This window comes from Typopeltis vanoorti, chromosome 22 (genome assembly GCF_054136105.1).
Source record: "Typopeltis vanoorti isolate ZY-2024b chromosome 22, IOZ_Tvanoo_1.0, whole genome shotgun sequence".
Lineage (NCBI taxonomy): Eukaryota > Metazoa > Arthropoda > Arachnida > Uropygi > Thelyphonidae > Typopeltis > Typopeltis vanoorti.
The window spans coordinates 25726880-25748266 of record NC_143570.1 but is presented as its reverse complement, the minus strand read 5'-3'; the positions used below and the strand labels follow the sequence as shown (position 1 = coordinate 25748266).

The 21387-nt window shown below is 35.8% G+C and overlaps 1 protein-coding gene across 1 annotated transcript in view; it reads right to left on the bottom strand.

Annotated features, from left to right (window-relative positions):
* LOC150094250 (sorting nexin-12-like) overlaps positions 1 to 21387 on the bottom strand; it is a 60626-nt gene that overhangs the window by 13473 nt on the left and 25766 nt on the right. The window contains exon 2 of the mRNA XM_090412083.1: positions 17506 to 17601. Coding sequence (XP_090268209.1) covers positions 17506 to 17601 — 96 coding nt within the window. The remainder of the gene's footprint in view (positions 1 to 17505; positions 17602 to 21387) is intronic.

Below are 21387 nucleotides of genomic sequence, written 5' to 3'. Positions count from 1 at the left end.
TTTAAAATGCATAACCATGCACTTTGTCACACTTTATTGACGACCATTATCCTTTTCTTACAATGCCAGTTTCAAATCTGTTTAGCACCATCAGCAAACAAATGGATATTCCCCCCCCCCTTTGCTTCAAATGTCCCTAATATCATTAATATATATATAAATTAAACAGCAGCAGTCCATGGCACACCATTTATCACTTACTTTTCTTTAATAAGCTCCAATACTGCCATAATTATATATATGTGTGTGTATTATATACTCACATAATATATGCATGTCACCAGCTTCAAATCCATTCCTATTTGCTTCAATTTATGTAACAGACTACAAAGCATTTGACAGAACAGTCCAGCAACATCATGATGTGGACGTTCAATACTTTTAACTATCACATTAGTGAGATAATGGTAAGAAATATAAAGTACTATTGGTCTCGGAGTTTGTCTTCTTTCCACTTCTTTGGGATCATGCCAATTTTCTCATACTTTCTGATAATGCACATCCAGATATCTTACACACCTTCCATTCACCTATCTATTCTTGTACCCATTTCCATTATATCACCCACTGCATGAGACACTCTTATAAAGTGATCTCTCAGTAATTCAACTATTTCCTTTGTTGTAGTCACCATCCTATGATCTACACTCATTAAAAGTTATCCTAATTATTTTTAATCATTCTTTTTATTCATGACATAAGAAAGAGTTCTCTTGGATTTCCTTTGGCCTGCTTGGCCCTCTCATGCAATAAAGAGAAATGTGATGAGCTGCTCATCACATTTCTCTTTATTATCTTCGAGAACATTTCCTATTTATGCAAATTCTGCTTGTTGTGTTTTCCCATTGGATCCTATGGTTTGTGTTTTCAATTTCATGCTGTACCTCCCCCAATCAAGTTTATAGGATAAATGTTAGTTCAGAGCTCTATTATGCACATTAAATAACTGAAGAATGATGATGAACACTAACCTGATCATCATTCTTCAGTTACTTTAGAACAAATGCTGTATTCATTGAACTGGATGATCACTACTGAATAACATTTATTTCAGTACTGAGGATGTCCTCTTACCATGATTAACTGGGACAAAATGTTGCAGTAAGAGAATTTCATGATCGACAAGCAATGGAATCACTCCTACCCAATAAAATTATATAAATGTTAGTTTGTATTACTGTTATAATGATACAGTATACAGATATTTTTCTAATAAAGAATATATATAAGTGCTTTGTGACTTTTCCTTTTAAAGAAAATAGGTATGTTAAAATAAAATTAAGGATGGATATCAGGAGTTATTAAGGAGAGTGAAAGATAACAGTATAGTGGGAAAGGCTATCAGTATTTTGACAAGGTATGACAATGAAGAGTTGAGACTGAAAACAAGAATCATGAATGGTATGTGGCAAAGCTGTGTGAGAAGATAGTGAAGTTTGTAGATGTGGCTTTGGAGTGAATGAATCAGAGAAACTCTTGTTAGAAGGAAGTAAGAGGTGAAGTGAAAAATCAGGAGAGTGGAACGGATGAGACTGAAATGCTCGGTAATGGAAATAGTAGTAGTGTGAGAGATGGAGAGAGAGAGAGAGAGAACAGGAATGCAAGAGGGAAATAGAAGTGGGGAGTTGAGGCAGATAGGAAGACATGGCATAGGGATAACGGATGTTGTAGTGAATGTAACAAATGTGTGTATCAAAATGATCAGCACAGAAATGAAAGGGATCGGGATGTGAGGGGGGGGAAATAGTTGAGACTGAGGAGATATGGGAGTAAGTAGTGATAAAGGTGAATAGGCAAAGATGTAGTGAGGACATCACAACAGGTGGCTTGGGTAGGACTGGTTATAGACCTGAAAGTGAATTGCTATGTTTATTTACAAATGCCAGGAGCATCAGAAATAAAGGACATGAAGCTGATTTACTGATTGAGTTTATTTGCCCCAAAAATTGTTGGAATAAATGAAACATGGTTGAATGAGAATGATATCCTGATAGGAATAGAAATGCAAGGATACAGTATTTTAAGCAAGGACAGAAAGGACAAGAAGGGAAGGGAGTCTGCTACTGATGACAACAGGGGAATTATGTCCATAAGGTAGACATGAAAGAGGGAAATATTGGCAAAGGATTTGAGGAAGGCAGTGTGATGCGAAGTGGAGATTGACAGGAAGACATTTGGTTGGATGTTACTATAGGCCAGAGAATGTAGAGGGTGGTGATGAAGAAATGTATAAGCAACTTAGTTAGTGAACAAGAGAAAGGTGATTATTATGAGTGATTTTAATTATGGCAATATAAATTAGAATGAAAAGACAGCATTTGGGAATAAGGAAAATGCATTTCTTGAGCAACAAGAAATTATCTTAGGCAGTATGTAAAAAAAAGAGCACACAAGGATCGAGTTTTAAATTTGATCATTTCATCAGAGGATGTGAGTGCAGTTGTGGAATTACTTCCAGTTGGTGTGAGTGATCATGAAATGATCACCTGAGTTGTGGCTAGCCACATGAAGACTTCTGTGAGGAAAGGATACATATGGAACTACAAAGACAATGATTATGTGAAGCTTAGGAAACAGTTTGGAGCTACAACATTGGATCTAAATGTAAGCAGGAAAGAAATAAATGATGCTTCGGAACTGAAAAAGAGATACTTAACAGCATCAGTGTGAGAATTATTCCAAAAGTCAAAAGGCTAAATAAGGTAGGTGTCAAATTGATGAATGAGGGGATTAAGCATGAAATCTGGAAGAAGGAGCCTTGGAGGCAGTCCAAAACAAAATGAGTAACAATAATAATCAGTTGCACAAAGAGCATAAAGAAAAGCATGAGCAGAAATTAACAATCAGGCCAAGAAACACCTAAAGAGTTTTTCAGATATGTGGCAAGCAGAAAGAAGAATGACCATAGCAAGATTATGTTAATGGATGAAAATGGTATATAGGTAACTGCTACAGGTAACATAATCAAGGTATTCACAGTAAGCAGTTCATCAAGGTGTTTCATCCTCAGTGTGCAATCAGAAGCTCAAGCACAGAGAATGAAATGAGAGAATATTGGTGAGTGAGCAAGAGAAATATGAGGCATTAAATAAGCTACATTTAATAAGGCAATAAGACTTGATGACATATCATCACGTGCCTTAAGGGAATGTTTCAGGGAGTTAGCATCAGCCTTGGCCTAACAAACTTAAAATAGCTCAAGTTCCAAAAGAATGCAAGGAAGAGAAAATTTTCCATATCACAAAGGTGATGATAAGGCTACAAATATAGGCTGATTTATATATCTGGAGTTTGTACTTAAGGTATTGAAGAGGTTGGTGAGAGCTAGGATACAAAAGTGGGTTGATAATAATATTCTCTGAGCTTGTCAGAATGGGTTTGTTAAAGGGAGCGGTGTCTTACCAACTTGCTTATGCACTATAAGAGGGTGAGGAATATATTGGACAGGAGAGATGCATAAGTGATATACTTAGATTTTACAAAGATTTTTGATAGACTGCCATACCACAAGTTGGTAACTAAACTGGAACAGATAGGATTGGATGATAAATTAGTGGGTTGGATAGGCAACTAGCTTTCAGAGAGGTATCAGCAAGTTGTGTATGGGGATGTAGTATCCCAGAAGAGGAAAGTCACTAATGGTGTGCCACAAAGATCTGTTTTGGGACCATATTACATAATTATACAATATACAAATTACATAATTTACAAATTATGTAATTTGTATATTTGTATTTTTTTATATATTTGTATATTAATGATATTGGGATTGATATTGAGATTGGGTTTAACTGGTGATAAAACTATTTGCAAATGATGCAAAACTGAAGGAAAGTGATTAGGAATCAAACAGATGTGGCCTTACAGGAAGAGTTGAACAGATTGCATGAATGGGAAACAGTGTGAAACTGTTTGTTTAATGTTGCGAAGTGTAAGGTTCTGAAATTTTGTAAGCAACAATGCAATGCAAAGTATACACTTGGTGGGGAAATTTTGAAGGAAGGTGAGACAAGAGACCTTGAAGCAGTGGCAGGAGTGGACAGGGATCTGAAGTTCAGAAATCACATTGCACAAGTTGTGAAGTCATCACATCACATCAGATTATGGCAATGATGTGGAGCAGTAGCGCACTCAGGATTTAACTTTTTTTGGGGGGGGGGGAGTTGAGTAGACGATGGAGAATACACACTACGCATCGCATACGACCTATGACTGAGCATCTGCAATGATCACCAATTCATAAGTAGCATAGAAACAGAAAACACGACACAACAAAAATAAAAAAAAAGGAATTTTAATTAGGAAAAGATTTTTGGAAAATTTTCTAGTGTTTTTTCTTTTTCTTTGGAGCCCCCCCCCCCTCTGGGTGCACCGCTGATGTGGAGGACCTTAACATGCAGAAATAAAGATATTCTGGTTCCATTGTATAAGACTGTATGGATTATTGTGCACAGATTTGGTCCCCTGGTTTTCATGGTGATGATGAATCCTTTCAGAGAAGACTGACTAAGGTTTTGGGATGTGGGATATGAAGACAGTTGAGGGAATGCAGTTTGCAAAGCCTTGCGAATTGGAGGAAAAGAGGGGATATGATTAAGACATTTAAGTTGGCAAAGAGTGGTTACTGGGTTAATGTGGAAGAATTGTTTCATAGAATGGAAGGGGGGGGGAAGAACAAGGGGGACATCTCTGGAAGCTGTATAAGGAGGATGTGAGAAGGTGATAAGGAGCAGGTGGTTGGTGAATGGAATGCATTGTCTGATATCGTAGTGAATGCAGAATGTGAATGAGTCTAAAGCACGGTTTGATGGATTTTGTGTGTAACAGTGTGTGTACCTCCCACGATGAGTCTTTTAACTTCATGGAGGTCTGGTGTTAATAATAAGAATAATATAAACATCACTGTAAATTACATCTTAATTTAAAAAAAAAAAAATTTTTTTTTTATTTAACTAAAAATTTAAATGAAAAATGCCTTTCTTGAGAGACCTGTTCAAAAAAATCGCAACCATCCACTACATTTTAATTAAGAAAAGAAATTTATACAAATAAATGAAATGACAATCTTATCTATGAAATCGCAGCATATTAACTTGATGAACAATGTTCCCTATAAGAGAAATTAGTATTATTAGATGTAGTTCTTCAGCCATTTTTGCAGTTGCTTAGGGTTCAGAGTTGTTCTGTCTATTTTGGAGAGAAAAGAGAGGGAACTTTTCCCACTCTTCTGATGTTGTCATCAGTATATGGCAAACAGTTAAAAATTCAAAATTCAAAAAAAAAATCAGGTTCCTGGTTTGGAAGGGACAGATTCTTAACATTCTTCTGCAGTGGGAGGATTGGGTTACATTCTTCTTAAAGAAAAGATAAATTTTGATCTGTTTCAGTTTCGACATCTTATTCAAGATAAACATATATGGCTCAATATGAGAATTAATTCCAAAACAATCTTGAGTGCTCTATTATAGTCAGGTTCATATGAAGATTAATGACAAAGTCCATGAGCTTAATGAACAAATCTTCTTTGTTGATGTCAAGGATTTCTTCTTCAAAAAGCTCTTTGGAATGAGACTAGACAAACTTCACATCTTTCAGTGTCGCATTACTGATCAAGAGAGAGCCCTCTTTACCCAGTTCTTAGTCTGAAGATATCACTCCTACTGCTGATATAAGATAATTTACAAATACTCTTAAAAATTTTCACAGGTCAATCATACCTTTTAATTACCATTTTTAAAAATCACTGGGAATCTAAACTTAATCACATTCTTTAGTGCTCAGGTTCTCAGAATGAAAGGAGTGGCTTCATTCAAAAGTATCCTGAAGCATTGACTGAATGCTTTGGGATACATCAATGTTAGATTCCTTGTGTCCTGGCAGTGTCTTCTCATTCTTTTTGTGCATCCCCCCCCCAACAGTTTTTTCAAAGATGAATATTCGGGAAGGTGAATAACCTTGAACAAGTTCAATATTTCATACAAATGTGCTAACTATAGCTTTATCTGCTTTTGCTGCCTCTCCACACCTTGTGCTGACTTGATCCCAGTTCTGTTTTTATGAATAAACCACCCATAACTGGCTTTAAATTCAAATGTGCAACTTATTCCTCCCCCACACCCAAATTAGAAAATGTGGCCTGCAACAACTTCTCACAATCATTTATGCCTACATTTTTTTTCTTTTATTATAATTTTTTATGTCTATTTTCTTACTGACTTTAGTTCTTTTCAAGAATGAGTAAAATTTACTTTCTTAGCTTGACCACTTTTGTGGAGCTTTGTGTACTAATGATAACATAATTTACAGATGACTACTGCAGATCTAATTGTAATGTACTCTATGTACTCTATTCTAACCTCTTAGAATGTCATGAGCAACACGTTGCCACATTTTTCACTTTGGTTCCATCCATACAGCTTATCTTGCTATACTGCATGAGACCAGACAGAAAAACTGAAGATTTATTCTTTCTAACTGGAAACAAAATTTGGTGGGTGAAAAAATATGTTCAGTATCCAATTTATGTTTAATATATACTTTGTCACTAACAAACATTATCTAATTTCACTTGTCTAGGGGAAGGGGAAAAAAAGAAAAAAATCACAGTCAAGTGAATTTGGCCACCATGATTTTTTTTTAATATATTCTGAATGAAAAATGATGGTAATGTGGCTATCACAGAGTTAGTAGCTATTATTATTATGTGATACCTTCAGGAAGTCCAAGGCTTCATTGTGAGAGGGCACATTACTCCACTACATACAACTCATTGTCTATCTCCCTACTTAATCCTCCAACCACAACATACGGTATAATCTATTCAACACCACCACCAACAAAAGTATTTTTTGACTAAACTACACGTATTCTCATAGTCGATTTGCCTGTATGCGGAATGAAAGACCAGTTTCTGGAAGGAAAAAACTCTGCTACCTCATGTGAGATTGGCTAACTTGCCCTTAATTGAAGAAGCCCATATAAAGATTCCTCTCATCATGACATGAATCAAACCCAGGTCTTTTCCAATCAAAGGTGCAATGTCCCGTTGTTCTTCCAATTGCACTATGGAGGAGCTAGACAAATAATAATGCCTTGTGCAAAGAAGGGTGCCAAGAAAGGCTATTGAAAGGCATCAGTAGTCTGAGAATAGAAAGACCTGGTATTGACTGTTAAGCTGAGCATTATCAAAATTAAGGCAAGAAGAAACGTAGGTTTATTTATTTTTATTTTATTTTTTTTCTGTGAGAAAAATGACAATATTATGTGTTTCAGAAGCCCTGAAGGTGATTAAGATGTTATTACCCCAGTGAAGGATACTGAGTGGAGATGACTTTGCAGTGTGAGATGTTTAAGCACTGCAGAGTTTGTCATATGAGTAGGAGGAATGGAAAGTGCTATCATCAGAAAATCTGTGGAGAGGATTTGAGGTCAGTGAAAAAAAGTTGTTTATGCATATGAGGAAAATTGTGGATGAAATAACTGAGCCCTGAGGAATACTTGCAGAATTTGAAGAGAGAACACCTTCACCATTACATACAGTAAACAACTCCATGTACAAAAGGTAAAAGGCAGACAATAAGATGGCCAACTCAATCATCTCATATTATCTCTTACTTACTGATCTTCCAAAATAGAAGATTTTCATCTGCTATGTTGTTTAAGTGACCTGTCTATATTCTTGAAATGTTACATTCTTTTCGGATGTCTTCATTTTAAAGATGATTCTGCCAATGATACCATCTACTCATCCCCTTAATTTTCATTCATTTTCACTAGTTTCATCTCACTCCACTATTCAACTGTTTTGTACCATCAAGAGCTTTGTTAGCTGGTGGTAGTGAGGGGGGGGCTCATTGTTCTCTCTTGTTCTATATAATACTTCAATGTACTTCCTACTTACAGCAGCTTTACTTATTCTAGTATATTTGCACAATTTAATCTCCTATCTTCACTAAAAATTTTACCAAAATAGCTAAAGCATTTAATTCTATAGGTTGACTATGTTCTGTTTTCCTGCTCTATTTTCATAGTTATGTATATTTTCCTGCCAATTTTCATATCAGATTTGTTACAGCAATTATTTAATTTGGTTAAAGACTATCACAGAAATATTATCATCATCATCAAATTCCTGCATGTACCCTCAAGGGGGGTGTACAGGATAAGATAGTACTACACGAAAAAAATTACATCATTACTAACTTCCTATCTACAATTTTCCCCCAAATCAGTCTGTTACTTGTCAAGACTCCAACATTATCAGATCTTATATTTCTATCGTCTAAGGCTTTGTACCATATCAATCCAAATATATCTTGGTCGTTTTGCTGCCAACCTGGCAGAGAACACTTGTTTTGCTAATCTTTCTTCGTCCATTCTGTTTAAGTGACCATACCACCTGAGATTAGCTCTGCTAACGCATTCCTGGATGCTAACAATATTAAGTTCTTTCCTACTATCCTGGTTTTTAATATGATATTGCCATTGATGCCATCTGTTCACGCCTATAATCTTTCTTAGGACTCTCATATCTGCGGTCTCTAGTCTTTGGTCATGTGTTTTACTTCTGACCCAGCTCTCAGATCCATAAGTTAAAACTGGTTTGAACACTGTCTTGTATACAGCGAATTTAGTGTTCCAACTAATTTCTCTCTTATTCCACATGAATTTATTCAATTAACTTCCCACCATACCAGCTTTGCTGATTCTGTTGTCTATTTCTATATTTAATTTACCATCTTCAATAATGATGCCTAAGTAGCTGAAATGTTTTACTTGTTCCACAGGTTCTCCATTCACAACACGGTTGACATTTTCAACGATTCTGCCTATTTTCATTGTCTTTGTCTTTTTATTGCTGACCTTCATACCATATCTATTACAACAGTTATTCAATTTAGTCGGGGAATCTTGCAAACTTGTAGCGGATTTATTTAGAAGTATAACATCGTCTGCATAAAGCAAAAAGCTGACATTAACATCTTCAATTTTGATATCATGTTTAATACCACTTTCCTTCATAATGTGATCCATATAGATAATGAATAACAGAGGGGATAATGTACATCCTTGTCTCACACCAAATTTAACATTAAACCATCTTTCTGTACTTCCTTCAATTCTAACTGCTGACTTGCAACTCAAATAAAGACTAAGTATTGCTTGATATAATGCCCCATCGACACCATATAAATGTAGTGTATTGAATACCTTCTCTCTTGGCACCTTGTCATATCATCATCATCATCATGCGTATCAAGGATTTAGGCCTAGCTTGGCCTGTTCCAGCCTTAGAAGTCATCGTTAAATCGTTTAAGAGGTTGTCATATGCCTTTCCAAAATTGACAAAACTAGAATACAGATCTTTGTTATATTCCCATGCTTTCTCGACTATTTGTTGTAAAGTGAAGATCTGATCCTGACAGCCTCTATCCTGAATCCAGCTTGTTCTTCACCAAGCTTTTCTTCCACAATTCTTCTCAATTGTTTCTCAAGTATACTTGCATAGATCTTGCCAGAAACACTCAGTAGGGAAATACCTCTGTAATTCTCACCTTCAGTTTTATTTCCCTTTTTATATATGGGTACTATGAGAGCTGTACTCCAATCATCTGGTATTCGTCCCTTTGTCCAGGCTTTCTGAACTATGCAGCGCAGCCACTGTAAGACTCTTATACCACCATACGTCAGCATTTCTGGTCGAATATCATCTACTCCTGCTGCCTTTCCACATTTCAAGCCTTTGATGCTTTTTCTACTTCAAGTATGGATATGTATTCCTGACTGCATGCCTGGTCAGTGTTTTTTACCACTGTGCTATTATCACTGCTTGTTTCATTTAGCAGTTTTTCAAAGTAATTACTCCATACTTCAAGGATATCTTTTTCTCCTGTTTTCATGTCACCTTTATCATCTCTAACTCCTTTTACAGCACTCTTTCCTCCATTCCTAAGCTTCTTCAACAACCTCCAGAATATTTTGCCACCTTCTTGATATTTATTTTCTATATTCCTGCCAAAGTCCTCCATTGACTTTTGTTTAGCTAGTTTTACACAGCGTTTAGCATTCTTGCATTTGTCTCTGTATTCTCTAAGAGCACAAGCTGACTTATTTGCAAGGAACTTTCTTCTTTTCCTTCACTGCCTCTTTAACTTCCTGTGTCCATCATGGAGTTCTAATTTTTCTATCCTTGCAGACAACTTCACCACATGCCTCTCTAGCTGAATCAATCAGGGCTTTCTTCAAGGCTTGCCACTGAATCTCCAAGGTTTGATTCCTGTTCTCAAACTCTTTTGTGTTTTCTTCAATAATCTTTGTGTATTTTAGTCTACAGTTCACATCTGAGAGCTGCTCAACTTTTATCCGCTTTAAATCTTTCTTACATGTTATTCTTTTCAATATGAAATTCAATTTTATCCTGCTCAAGACTAAATAGTGATCCCTTCCAATTTCAAATCCTCTGTACACTCTGGTGTCCTGCACCAGGGAGAAAACATCACTATCAACAATAACATAGTCAATGAGACTTTACTTATTCCTTGCCTCTTCTCTCCATGCGAATTTGTGCACATTTTTATGTTGGAACATGGTGTTGGTAATAACTAATCCATGTGCTGAGCAGAAATCCAACAGATATTTGCCATTATTATTAGCTTTGCTGTTTTCTCCAAATTTTCCCAAAATATTGTTGTATGTCTCACAATCATTTCCTACTCTGCTATTTAGATCTCCAACAAGGACCAACTTTTCCTTTTTCATTGTGTCAGTTGCTTTTTCTAAAGCATCAAAAAATTCCTCCACTTCTACCGTAGTAGAACCTTCTGTGGGACCATAGGCACAAATAAGTCTCATTGTCCAGTTCCCCATTCTCATATTTGCCCACATTACTCTACTTGAGACTGACTGCCATTCAAGAAGATTAGCCTGGTATTTTGTGTTGAATACTATGGCTACTCCTTCTTTTCCTTGATTGTCATTGCCTGGATATAACATTTTGTATTTATTGCTCAGAAAGATCTCACCAGTTTTTGTCTTTTTTGTTTCAATCACTGATATTATGTCGATCTGGTACTTATCTAATTCCTCAGCTAGCTCCATTTCTTTGCCATTCAGGCTTCTTATGTTGATAGTACTGATCTTTAACTCGGGTGATGTTGAGTTGGGGTGTGTTTTCAGATTTGTTCCGGTAACTGACTTTTCGCTTTCGCCCTGGTTCCCTGGCGAAAACAACGGGGGCCTTGTTTAACTAGGCGGTGCCCCAGCCGGCATGAAATTTTGTCATGCTGTGCCATCATTTTTTATTTTGGTTTAACCAATAAGAATACAATTTGGTCGGCTAAATCTGAAATTTTCAGCTCATCCTCGTTCGTTCAGTATCCGAGTAGATACCCAACAGGGTGCACCACGATAAGGTGAGGATTGGACATTAGGTCAGAAGCCCTGGTCGGTTCTCCGCATTCCTTTAAAGGCTATGTGGAGGTCTCCTCTCAGTTATACAGCTTTGACCCTGAAGCACCCCAGATATATTATAGAAGATTTATTTATGATTAAACAATAAGTAACAATAGAGTAACTTACATGAGAATTTTATTTCCAGAAAATTTTCAGCCAAGCAGCAGGTACATTTTCAGTATAAAATTCAAATTAAACAAGAACAAGTGATAAAATGAATATTCAACAATGAGAACATGCAAGTTACACATACATCCTGTTACAGTCATCAGTTTTTATTTTGTTTAAAAAAATGTGGTTAAGACCTATAAGTACTTTAGATAACATTTTTAAAACCAGATAAAAACTTGACTATGGCAGAATGTATGAAGAAGAACAATTTCCAATATGGGGGAATAACATCAATCCATTTTCTATTCAGAATGGAACAAATGAATAAGACTCGCAGCTTTTGTGAAGTCTTCTTCCAAAGGATCCAATGTTTGGAGATGGCATGTTCTGCAAGTCCAGATTATTCAGGCTTGTGGAATCTAATGTAGTCAAGATGTTTATCACAATGAATAGCTACAGACCTGTCAGTTTCATTGAAGTAACATAACCCACAATTATTGGAAATCTGATATGCATGTATCAAAAGTATGCAAGCTAGAGGTGAATTTTATCCTTAACAGAGCCCAGAAAGGGAGAAACTTTGTTGAATGGGCAAAATATTGAGCTGAATCTAACAGATCTATATAGTTTGGCAATTCTGTCAGAAACACCCTTGACATAAGGGATAGCAATACAGACAACTTCCTAGGAGACAAACAACAGATAAACTCTATAACCATTAATGATGGTTGAGAGGAGAGTGAAGTTTAGAGGGCATACTGCAAGTGTTGCAAAGATTGCACATCGTAGTGCCACTATGATAAGAAGTACTTTAACATGTAGGGATAAGGAAGTGGTTGTGCCATTGTATAAAGCACTGGTCAGATCACACCTTAAGACTACTGCACTCAGATTTGGTCACCTGGTTTTCAATGTGACATGGAAACATTGCAGGGGAGGTGCAGAGAAGAGTGACTAAGACAATATCAGAATTTCTGAATGGTGGTTATGGAGAGAGGTTGAAGAAATGTAGATTGCATAGTCTGGTGGATAGGAGGAAAAGAAGTGATATGACAGAAACGATTAAATTAGTGAGAGGATTTTATCAGATTAATCTAGAGAGAATTATAAAAAGAGTAGAAGGTGAGAGGAGAAGAACCAGAAGCCATCCTTGGAAGTTATGTAAGAGTGTGGTGAAGAGAGGTGTGAGGAGTAGATTTTTTACATGGAGAATTGTCAGTGAATGTAACACATTACCAGAATATGTTGGTAATGCAAGGAGTGTTAAGGATTTTAAGATTCGGTATGATAAATATGTTGTCAGTTGAATGAACCTCCCACGTTGAGTCTGCAGATTCCATGGAGGGTGTAATAATAATAATAATAATTAATGACCTTGATAACAAATGACTATGATGCCATTAGACAGAAAGATGCATCTTAATAAAATTTATTTCTTGTATCAACAACACTTCAGTAGAACACAGTGAACAAGTCCAATAGAAGACAGTCTTAATGGTACCAGATTTTTGACAAGGATGGTGGTATTACTGTGCATGGATTAAAGTCCAGTGTTGGCCTTCTTTTGAAAAACAAAAAAAACTTAAGGCTGCCATCTGGCTGATGAAGAATAAGGAGGTCTAAAAGAAGAAATATAACAGTCCTTTTCTACTTCAAGAGACTATATGTAAGGATGAACAGTAGTAATCTTGGAAATGAAATCTTGGAGTTCAGAAAAGGAATCCTACCATACTGCAAAAATATGATCTGTACCAATAAGAAGGCTTAAGTAGTCACTGTTTAAATCATTCCATAAAGTAATGATAGGAGAAAAAGGAACTACCGATGGTGGCTCATTCTGTTTGCTGGTAAAAATCTATTCTGATAAATGAAGTATCCCAAATGGATGACAAAAATCAAAGAGACAGAGTACTTGTGGGAAAGTCTTGTCAGAGAATTTCTATTGTTTCATTTGGAAGAACATTTAAGAAGAGATACAAAAATATCCAGGATGATTAAGAGATCACCAGGTAAAGATGAAGCTTGGAGATTTTATTATCATTATGGGCAATTCCAAGAAGTCCTTAGACTCATCTTCCACAGATGATCCCTAGTTCTCTATCTGTCATATACTGAAAAATTTCCTTTCCATAAATTTTTACAAAACCCCTTTAACATCTCATAAGTTTCTATCAAGTCCCCTCTTTTCTGCCTATCAACCAAACTTTGTAACCCACACACCTTCAACCTATCCTCATAAAAAGCATTCCACAGATCTGTCACCAACTTAGTCACTGATCTCTGAATCCTCTCTACTACCTACTGATCCCCATGAAACCCAGGTGACCAAATCTGTGTACAGTAGTCAAGATGCAGTTGAATCATAGCCTTATAAAGAGGGATAATAATTTTCCTACCTTTACTTGTTAGCATATTTTTCAACATTCAACTAATCCTTTGAGTTATTTTACCAACCTTTGCAAAATGCCCACTGAACTTCACTCTCTGTCCACATTATCTCCAAGCCCCTAGCCTCATTAATTTCCTGCAATCCAGTCCCATCAATATGATATACCGTATATAACCTTTTCAACCCAAAGTGCATAACCTTAAATTTTGCAACATTAAATTGACAATCATTACCTTTGCTGACAATGCCAGTTTATTTAAATCATCTTGCAGGATATCTACATCACCTTCATCAATTATTGCTCTCCCCAGTTTTGCATCATCAGCAAACAACTGAATACCACCCCCTAAATCTTTCTCTATATCATTGATATATAAATTAAAGAGTAATTGCCCTAGTACAGAAGTCTGAGGTACTCAACTAGTCACCCTCATTCTCCTAGATTCCACTATACCATATACTATTCTCTGGGGGGGGGGGGTCTGTCTGTCAGCCACCACTCCCATCTATGCTACTAGCTTCACATCCATTCCTATTTGCTACAACTTTTGTAATAGTTTTCCACACGATATTTTGTCAACTGCCTTTGCAAAGTGCAGTAATATCACGGTGTAGCCATTTCCTTTATCCAATTCAGTTGTCACTTTATTACAATATGTGAATAAATTACTAAGACAGGACCTACAAAGCCATGCTGCCCACTGTAGAGTATTGCATCACTATCCACCTACTGCTGGATTTTACCTTTAACAAAATTTTCCAATATTTTAACAATCATTCCTGATATATTAACTGGTCTGTAGTTTGCTACCTCTGTCTTGGAGCCACCTTTATGCAATCTTATTCTCTTATTCTATCTTATTATCTTATTCTCTTTCCACTCCCCTGGAACCCTGCTAGAGCTGAGATTTAGACTGAAAAACTTCAGAGGCAATGGCAATTCTCTTGCCATTTCTCCTGCAAAATCTCCACCTGGATGATACATCTTTGCAAAATAGTAACTCAACTATTCCTTTTGCATCTGTCACCTTTCTACCATCAGCATTTTTCTTTATATTCCCTCCACAGTGTTTTCTTTGCTTGCAGTTCTTGCTTTATATCTCTACTCATCCAATTAATCCCCACTTAGTTTATCCTCCTGACTTTGAGTATGTAATCTGATACTGCTTCTCTCAAACAATCTCTAACCATTTCCCATGAACAACTGATGTTCTTTTCTTGTAGCTTCTTAAGCCATGGTGCTGCTCTAAGATGCCGCCTAAGTCTGTCATAAATAATAATGTTATAGTTCAACATAAACACTTTCTTCAAGGAGAATTCTGCATGTTTGGCAACTTCCCAGACTGCATGGCCTTGATTATGGGTATATCTTCTGATGCTGTTACCAGATCCAATTATATAGGATCTGGTAATCTGTTTCTTTGAATGTAATTCCTAGTATTGTTTGTAATAACTGTTGGTAAACATGCTCCCTTTCCTCCCTTCAATCTATGGGGGATTGCCATGTCCCCATAGTTGAAGTTGCCCATAATCATTGCTTGGCTTGCACTCATTGTGATAATATACTGATGCATGGCATCTACATCTTCCTGGGCCCCCTATTCCATAGCAGCAGCTGACAACACATTTTGTGCTACCAGCCTCTGTCACACCAGACGGTCTCAAATGAACCATCTTCCCCACTCTTAAAATCCATTTTAACGAACCCATTAACAGATAAAGTGTAACAACTGACTCTGGCAACCCATTCCATTCATTCACAATTCTCCAAGCAAAAAATCTAGTCCTCGCACCCCGACTGACACTCACTTTTACTCAACTTCCAGAAATGACCTCTTGTTCTGTCCCCTGCCTCTAGCCAAGTGCTAAAACATTTCCCCCACATCAATCCTATACCCCCCTTTAAGTAACTTAAATGTTTCTATAATATCTCCCCCTTTTTTTTGCTTATCAACAAACTTCTGCAGCCATCAAAACCCTCAATCTATCCTCATAAGGAACATTCCACAGACCACTCACTATCTTGGTTGTTAACCTCTGAATCCTCTCCACCACTTCTTCATCCCCAAGAAACACAGGAGACCAGACCTGCACAGTAATCCAGATGTGGACATATCAAGGCCTTATACAGGAGAATAACAACTTCTTTATCTCTACTAGTTAGTGTGTTCTTCAACAGCAAAGTAATCTAATGAGCTACCTTAGCAATATGTCCTCTAAACTTCAACTCTGTCTATCACCAACCCCTAAAATCCCTAGCTTCATCTACTTCCTGGAGTACAGTTCCATCAATGTGGTACACAGCTTGTAATCTGTTTATCCCAAAATGCATAACTTTACATTTCCCCACATTAAACTGATACCTAATTTCTTCTGTCCATGCTGACAGCCTGTTTAAATCGTCCCGCAAGCTCTCCATATCATCTTGATTAACTATTACTCTATCTAAGAGCAAACAACTGAATATTTCCTTTCAGGTTATTTCCTATATCATTTATAGTGCTACCAGCACTATAAATGTACAATTTACACAGTAGTAGTCCTAGCACTGAACTGCCACACCACTATTCACCAGCTTTCGCCTGGATTCTGTTCCTCTATATACCACTTTTTGATGTCTGTCTAGCAGCCACCCCCTTATCCATAAAACCAGTGTCATATCCATACCCATTTGTTCTAATATGCATTACAGAGTTCTATGTGGTATTTGGCCTTTGCAAAATCCAGCAGAATCATCATACTGCCATTTCTGTTATTCAACTCAGCTATTATTCTAAAGTGTTTGGGGTCATGAGTCTGAACAGTAAGTGTGATATACTTCTGATATCTTTATGGATAGGAGACATGAAATGCATAGTTCTTTGATACTGATACTACAGTAATTGATTTCCTGCACTGGTAATAAGGTAAATTGTCTATTATCTACAGAAGGGGTCTGTAGATAATATTACAATAGTACCACCTGGATGCAAGATGTGAAAGCAATGATGGACATAAATTATGCCTGATGGCTAATAATTTATATTCTTATAAATCCATAAATTAATGTCCTTTGCATAACAAACCAAATTTGATAATTTTCTACTTTTAACAGTGTTCAGGTTAATAGTGTGAAAATAGAAAATTGCCAAAAAATAAATAAAGTAAAAAAAAAGTTACAGATTTCTAGTTTGATCATAATCAATTTAACAACTGATCAAATATTTTGTATAAGGAGAGTGTGAACTATGCAGAGGAGTGAGAAGTAGGTTCTTTGCATGGAGAGTGGATGGTGAGTGGAATGCATTGCCTGAGTATGTTGTGAATGTGGAAACACTGAATCAGTTTAAGGCATGGTTGGATGAGCATTGTGTGTGATAGTGTGTACCTCCTACAATGAGTCTCTGACTCCATGGAGGTCAGATAATAATAATAATAATAATATTTTAATTAGCAATATTTCCATCTTTTCACTTAGTAATGCAATTCCATTAAACAGTTGAATAATTGTTTAAAATTATATAATAAATGCATAATAGGGATTACAATAAAGTCAGAGCTTATATGCCTCTTACCTTACTATCTCTTTCTAGTTCATTTCTTAACCATTCGAAATCACTATAGCGCCTTCTTACACTCGATTCTTTCTTCTTAAATACAGGGAGATTTGTCTAAGAATCAAATATCAATTTACTATTACTTTTTTTTTGTTTGAACTGTTTACATATAATTTCATTACTTTATCTTTTAATAATTTCAAGACACCTTTTGAACATTGCAAATGTCTTGAAATGTTGAAGTATTTAAATTTTAAGTGGAACTTTTCAGCCCCCCCCCCTATATTCTCAATGGTGAAAAAACAATTTATAATTTAACTCAGAAATACACTAAAACCTATTTTTTTCATCCATATACATAACTGGAATTGTAAAATAAATTTAAATTATAACTGCATGGAGACTGATAACGTGAATACTATAACTTATTTTGAATTAGAAATAGACAGCAACCTAAGCTGTCAGCCATATATTTGAAAGTATGCAACAGAGTAAAATTTATGCTATTTAGTCTTCTTTTTTTTTTTTAAATATTCTTACTGTGGCAATGTTAAGAATATCATATTTCTTCTGAATACAGGTGTCGTTCAGTATGGTATTAAAATTAAAGGTATCAGTTGGGGTAGAACCTATTACACCATACTGATACCTTTTATTTCTTGACAAAATAAATTAATATGCATTCTAATCAACAGAAAATATACACACTAGAGTGAATACCAAATATACCCTAATATACTGCTGTTCCTAAAGTCTGATAATCAGTACATAAGTATTAGAAAAGATATTTTTGCAGAAAAGCGAGCTTGAAATATATAATCCCAGAAGTGCAAAAGGAAATAATACATCATCAAATTCCTGACATGTACCATCAAGGTGTGTACAGGATATTATAATAGTACTACATGAAGAACTTACATTACTAACTTCCTATCAACAATCCTCCTCCAAATCAATCTGTTATCTGTCAAGACTCCAACATTGTTCTCTTTTCTATTTAAAAAAAAAAAGAAAAGAAAAAAGTTGTCGACACATTCTGATATTGCTGGTGTGCAGTTTTCAAATGCTTTGGAAGTTTTGATGGAACTACAACACTACTTCAAAAAAATGTCTGAACAAACAACACTTAGTAGGCCATCATCTTTCTGCACAAATCCAAATGATATGAAGGAGCATATTCATATTCCTTTATTATTCCTGAGAAGATATGACATTAACATACCTATGAGAAGTAAAAGCTTTCATGTTTAAGTCATTCTTAGATGGAATATGTTCCTCTGAGTTACATTTATACTTATAACACTTGTTGATGGTATATGCTCTTCTACGATGTCAGTAGTAGTTTTATTAAACTCTGTCGTTTAAAAAAAAAAAAAAATTAATTTCCACTGTTTACTCATATCAGTAAATAAATTTAATCAAGTAACATTAATGTCTTTCCTGTGTCATAATAACTGGGGAGTTGCACAGCCTAGCTGTGCAACTCCCCAGTTAGCTCCTCTAGTTATCTAGACATTTATAACTTGTCTAGATATAGTTTCTGAAAAAATCTTCACTGAATAGGAACAGTGCTGCAGTTCCGCAGTGCCTATGCACGAGTCACCTCTGCTGAGGAATAACTACACATTTTTGCAGAACAGTTTAAGCAATAATGCTCTAGAGAACGTATGTGGTAGGTTTTTTTTTTTTTGGTAATTTTTAAAGCCCCTTCAGACTTCCAATAAGCAGTAATCCTGCAATGGACAATGAATTTTATCCTGCTTAAAAGACATGTTACAGCAGAATTCAAACCTCCAGTAATCTGTTGGTTGTTGAGCAGAAAAGCTATATGCTAGACCTGGCAAATCCAGCAAGAATGACAGTCTTGCTAGATTGATTGATGGTAGTCTTGTCTGCAGTTATGCCAATCCAGCAACTAAACTGTTAGTTAAGGAGATATCATACAGATACAGAAATCCATTTTAGTGGCTGGATTAGACACAAATGAAGATAGTATCTCAGAGATGTAAGAATCAGTAATGAGCTGAGGAATTTAAATTATACATAACTGGTACCATTTCTCTGATTAAATGCAAACTCTGTGGTGGACTGCCAAAGTATTACATCATCATCATATTTTTCAAGAATTTATGCCTAGAGTGGCCTGTTCCAGCCTTAGAAGTCATCATTGAATCTCTTTAGAGGATGTCCTGTTTTCTTTTTCCTATTGGTTTGTATTGTAAGGCTTGTTTTGGTAATCTTTCTGTTTTCATTTTTTTCAATGTGTTCCATCCATTTATGTTTATATTTTTTAATTTTTTCTATTACTGATCCTGGTTTAATTCTTTCATAATTTCTTAATTCCTTTTGTGATCAAATAGAATATATTTTGCAGTTTTTCTCATAAACTTCATTTCAGCTGTTATTAATATTTTAAGCAAGTATTATTTCAATTAATTAAGCAAGTATCACATGCTGAGATATGTATGAATGTGCTTCAGTAAAAGGTGCTGCTCAGTGGTTTCAGTAATAGTGTCAACCACAGCATTAAGAGCTCTCTGTACTTATACTAAAGGGATAGATGATAGTTACATAGGATAGACAGGGTTAGGTAACAAAAAAAAATAAAATAAAATTATAATAATAAAAAATAAATAAATAAAAAATTATATATATATATGTAGAAAGTATTTTACCTTGGGTATAATAAATGTTAAAGATGCCAAGCTATTTTAAACTTGGTTTTACTCCATTTCCCAAGTAAGCAAACAGACAAATAAGTCAAGTTTGTGCCTGCACGTATTGCAAGTCAAGGCAACTCATGGTAAAGGTAGAATAAGCTCTGATCACTATTCTTAATATTTACCCTTCATGCACAGCCTATCTCCTTGAGGAGATGTATGATGCTATGTATTAAACCAGTCTACCCAGACTGGTTTCGACCTTTATTGAGGTGTATTTAAGTAAAGACCTCTCTAAAAATTAGAACGATCCCTAGACCACTCCATAGTGGCCGAAAGACCGTTCAACTCAGCGTTGTTCCACTCAGTGACAGACTCACCCCGCCACTGAGAAGAACTTCTTAGCGTTGGCTCTATCCAGTGGCAGGCTCACCCCACCACCAGACAGAGCCATAATCTCAGCAGTGGCCCTACTCAGAGACGGGCAAAAACCTATCCCCAAGCAGAGCCTCTCAAAGTCAACCCCCACCAGTTCCGACCCCTATCAAGGTTTCATCAGTGGGAGCCAGGCTAGAAATACCAAGATTTTAGTAATGCAGAGCTTATAAGTATTTTACCAGAACAAGTTACCATAAGGTGTTTTAACCTCATTAAATAAAAATCTCAGGATGAGATATAAATGTAGAAAGTATTTTACCTTGGGTATAATAAATGTTAAAGATGCCAAGCGATTTTAAACTTGGTTTTACTCCATTTCCCAAGTAAGCAAACAGACAAATAAGTCAAGTTTGCATTGAAAAAATCATTTCCACGTCCAACTCAGTAATATTCACAGCATAAAAACAAATATACACAATTATATCATTTACAGAAATCCAGGGCTGACCACCTATTTTTGACTGGCCTTAGATATGAACAATCAGTGTTCAGTCAAAGAATATTATACTAGACAAGACATATTTTTGTCTTAAACTTTCACCCAATGTGGAAATGATTCCTTCTGTCACAAGGGTGGAACTTATTGGCTTTGCACAATCTGATGCCCCATGCAAAATCTAAAATTCTGTCTTTTGTTTGGCCTTCTCTTGTATAAGATTTCTTTGTCTCTCAGTTCCATTCATTTATCACTCTCTGAATTTTGAAAACCACTTATCTTTAAGTTCATTTAAAAATCGCTAATCTTAAGTTCATTTATATTCGTTTATCTGTAGTGGAACTACCCAGACAGTGAAGTCATCTT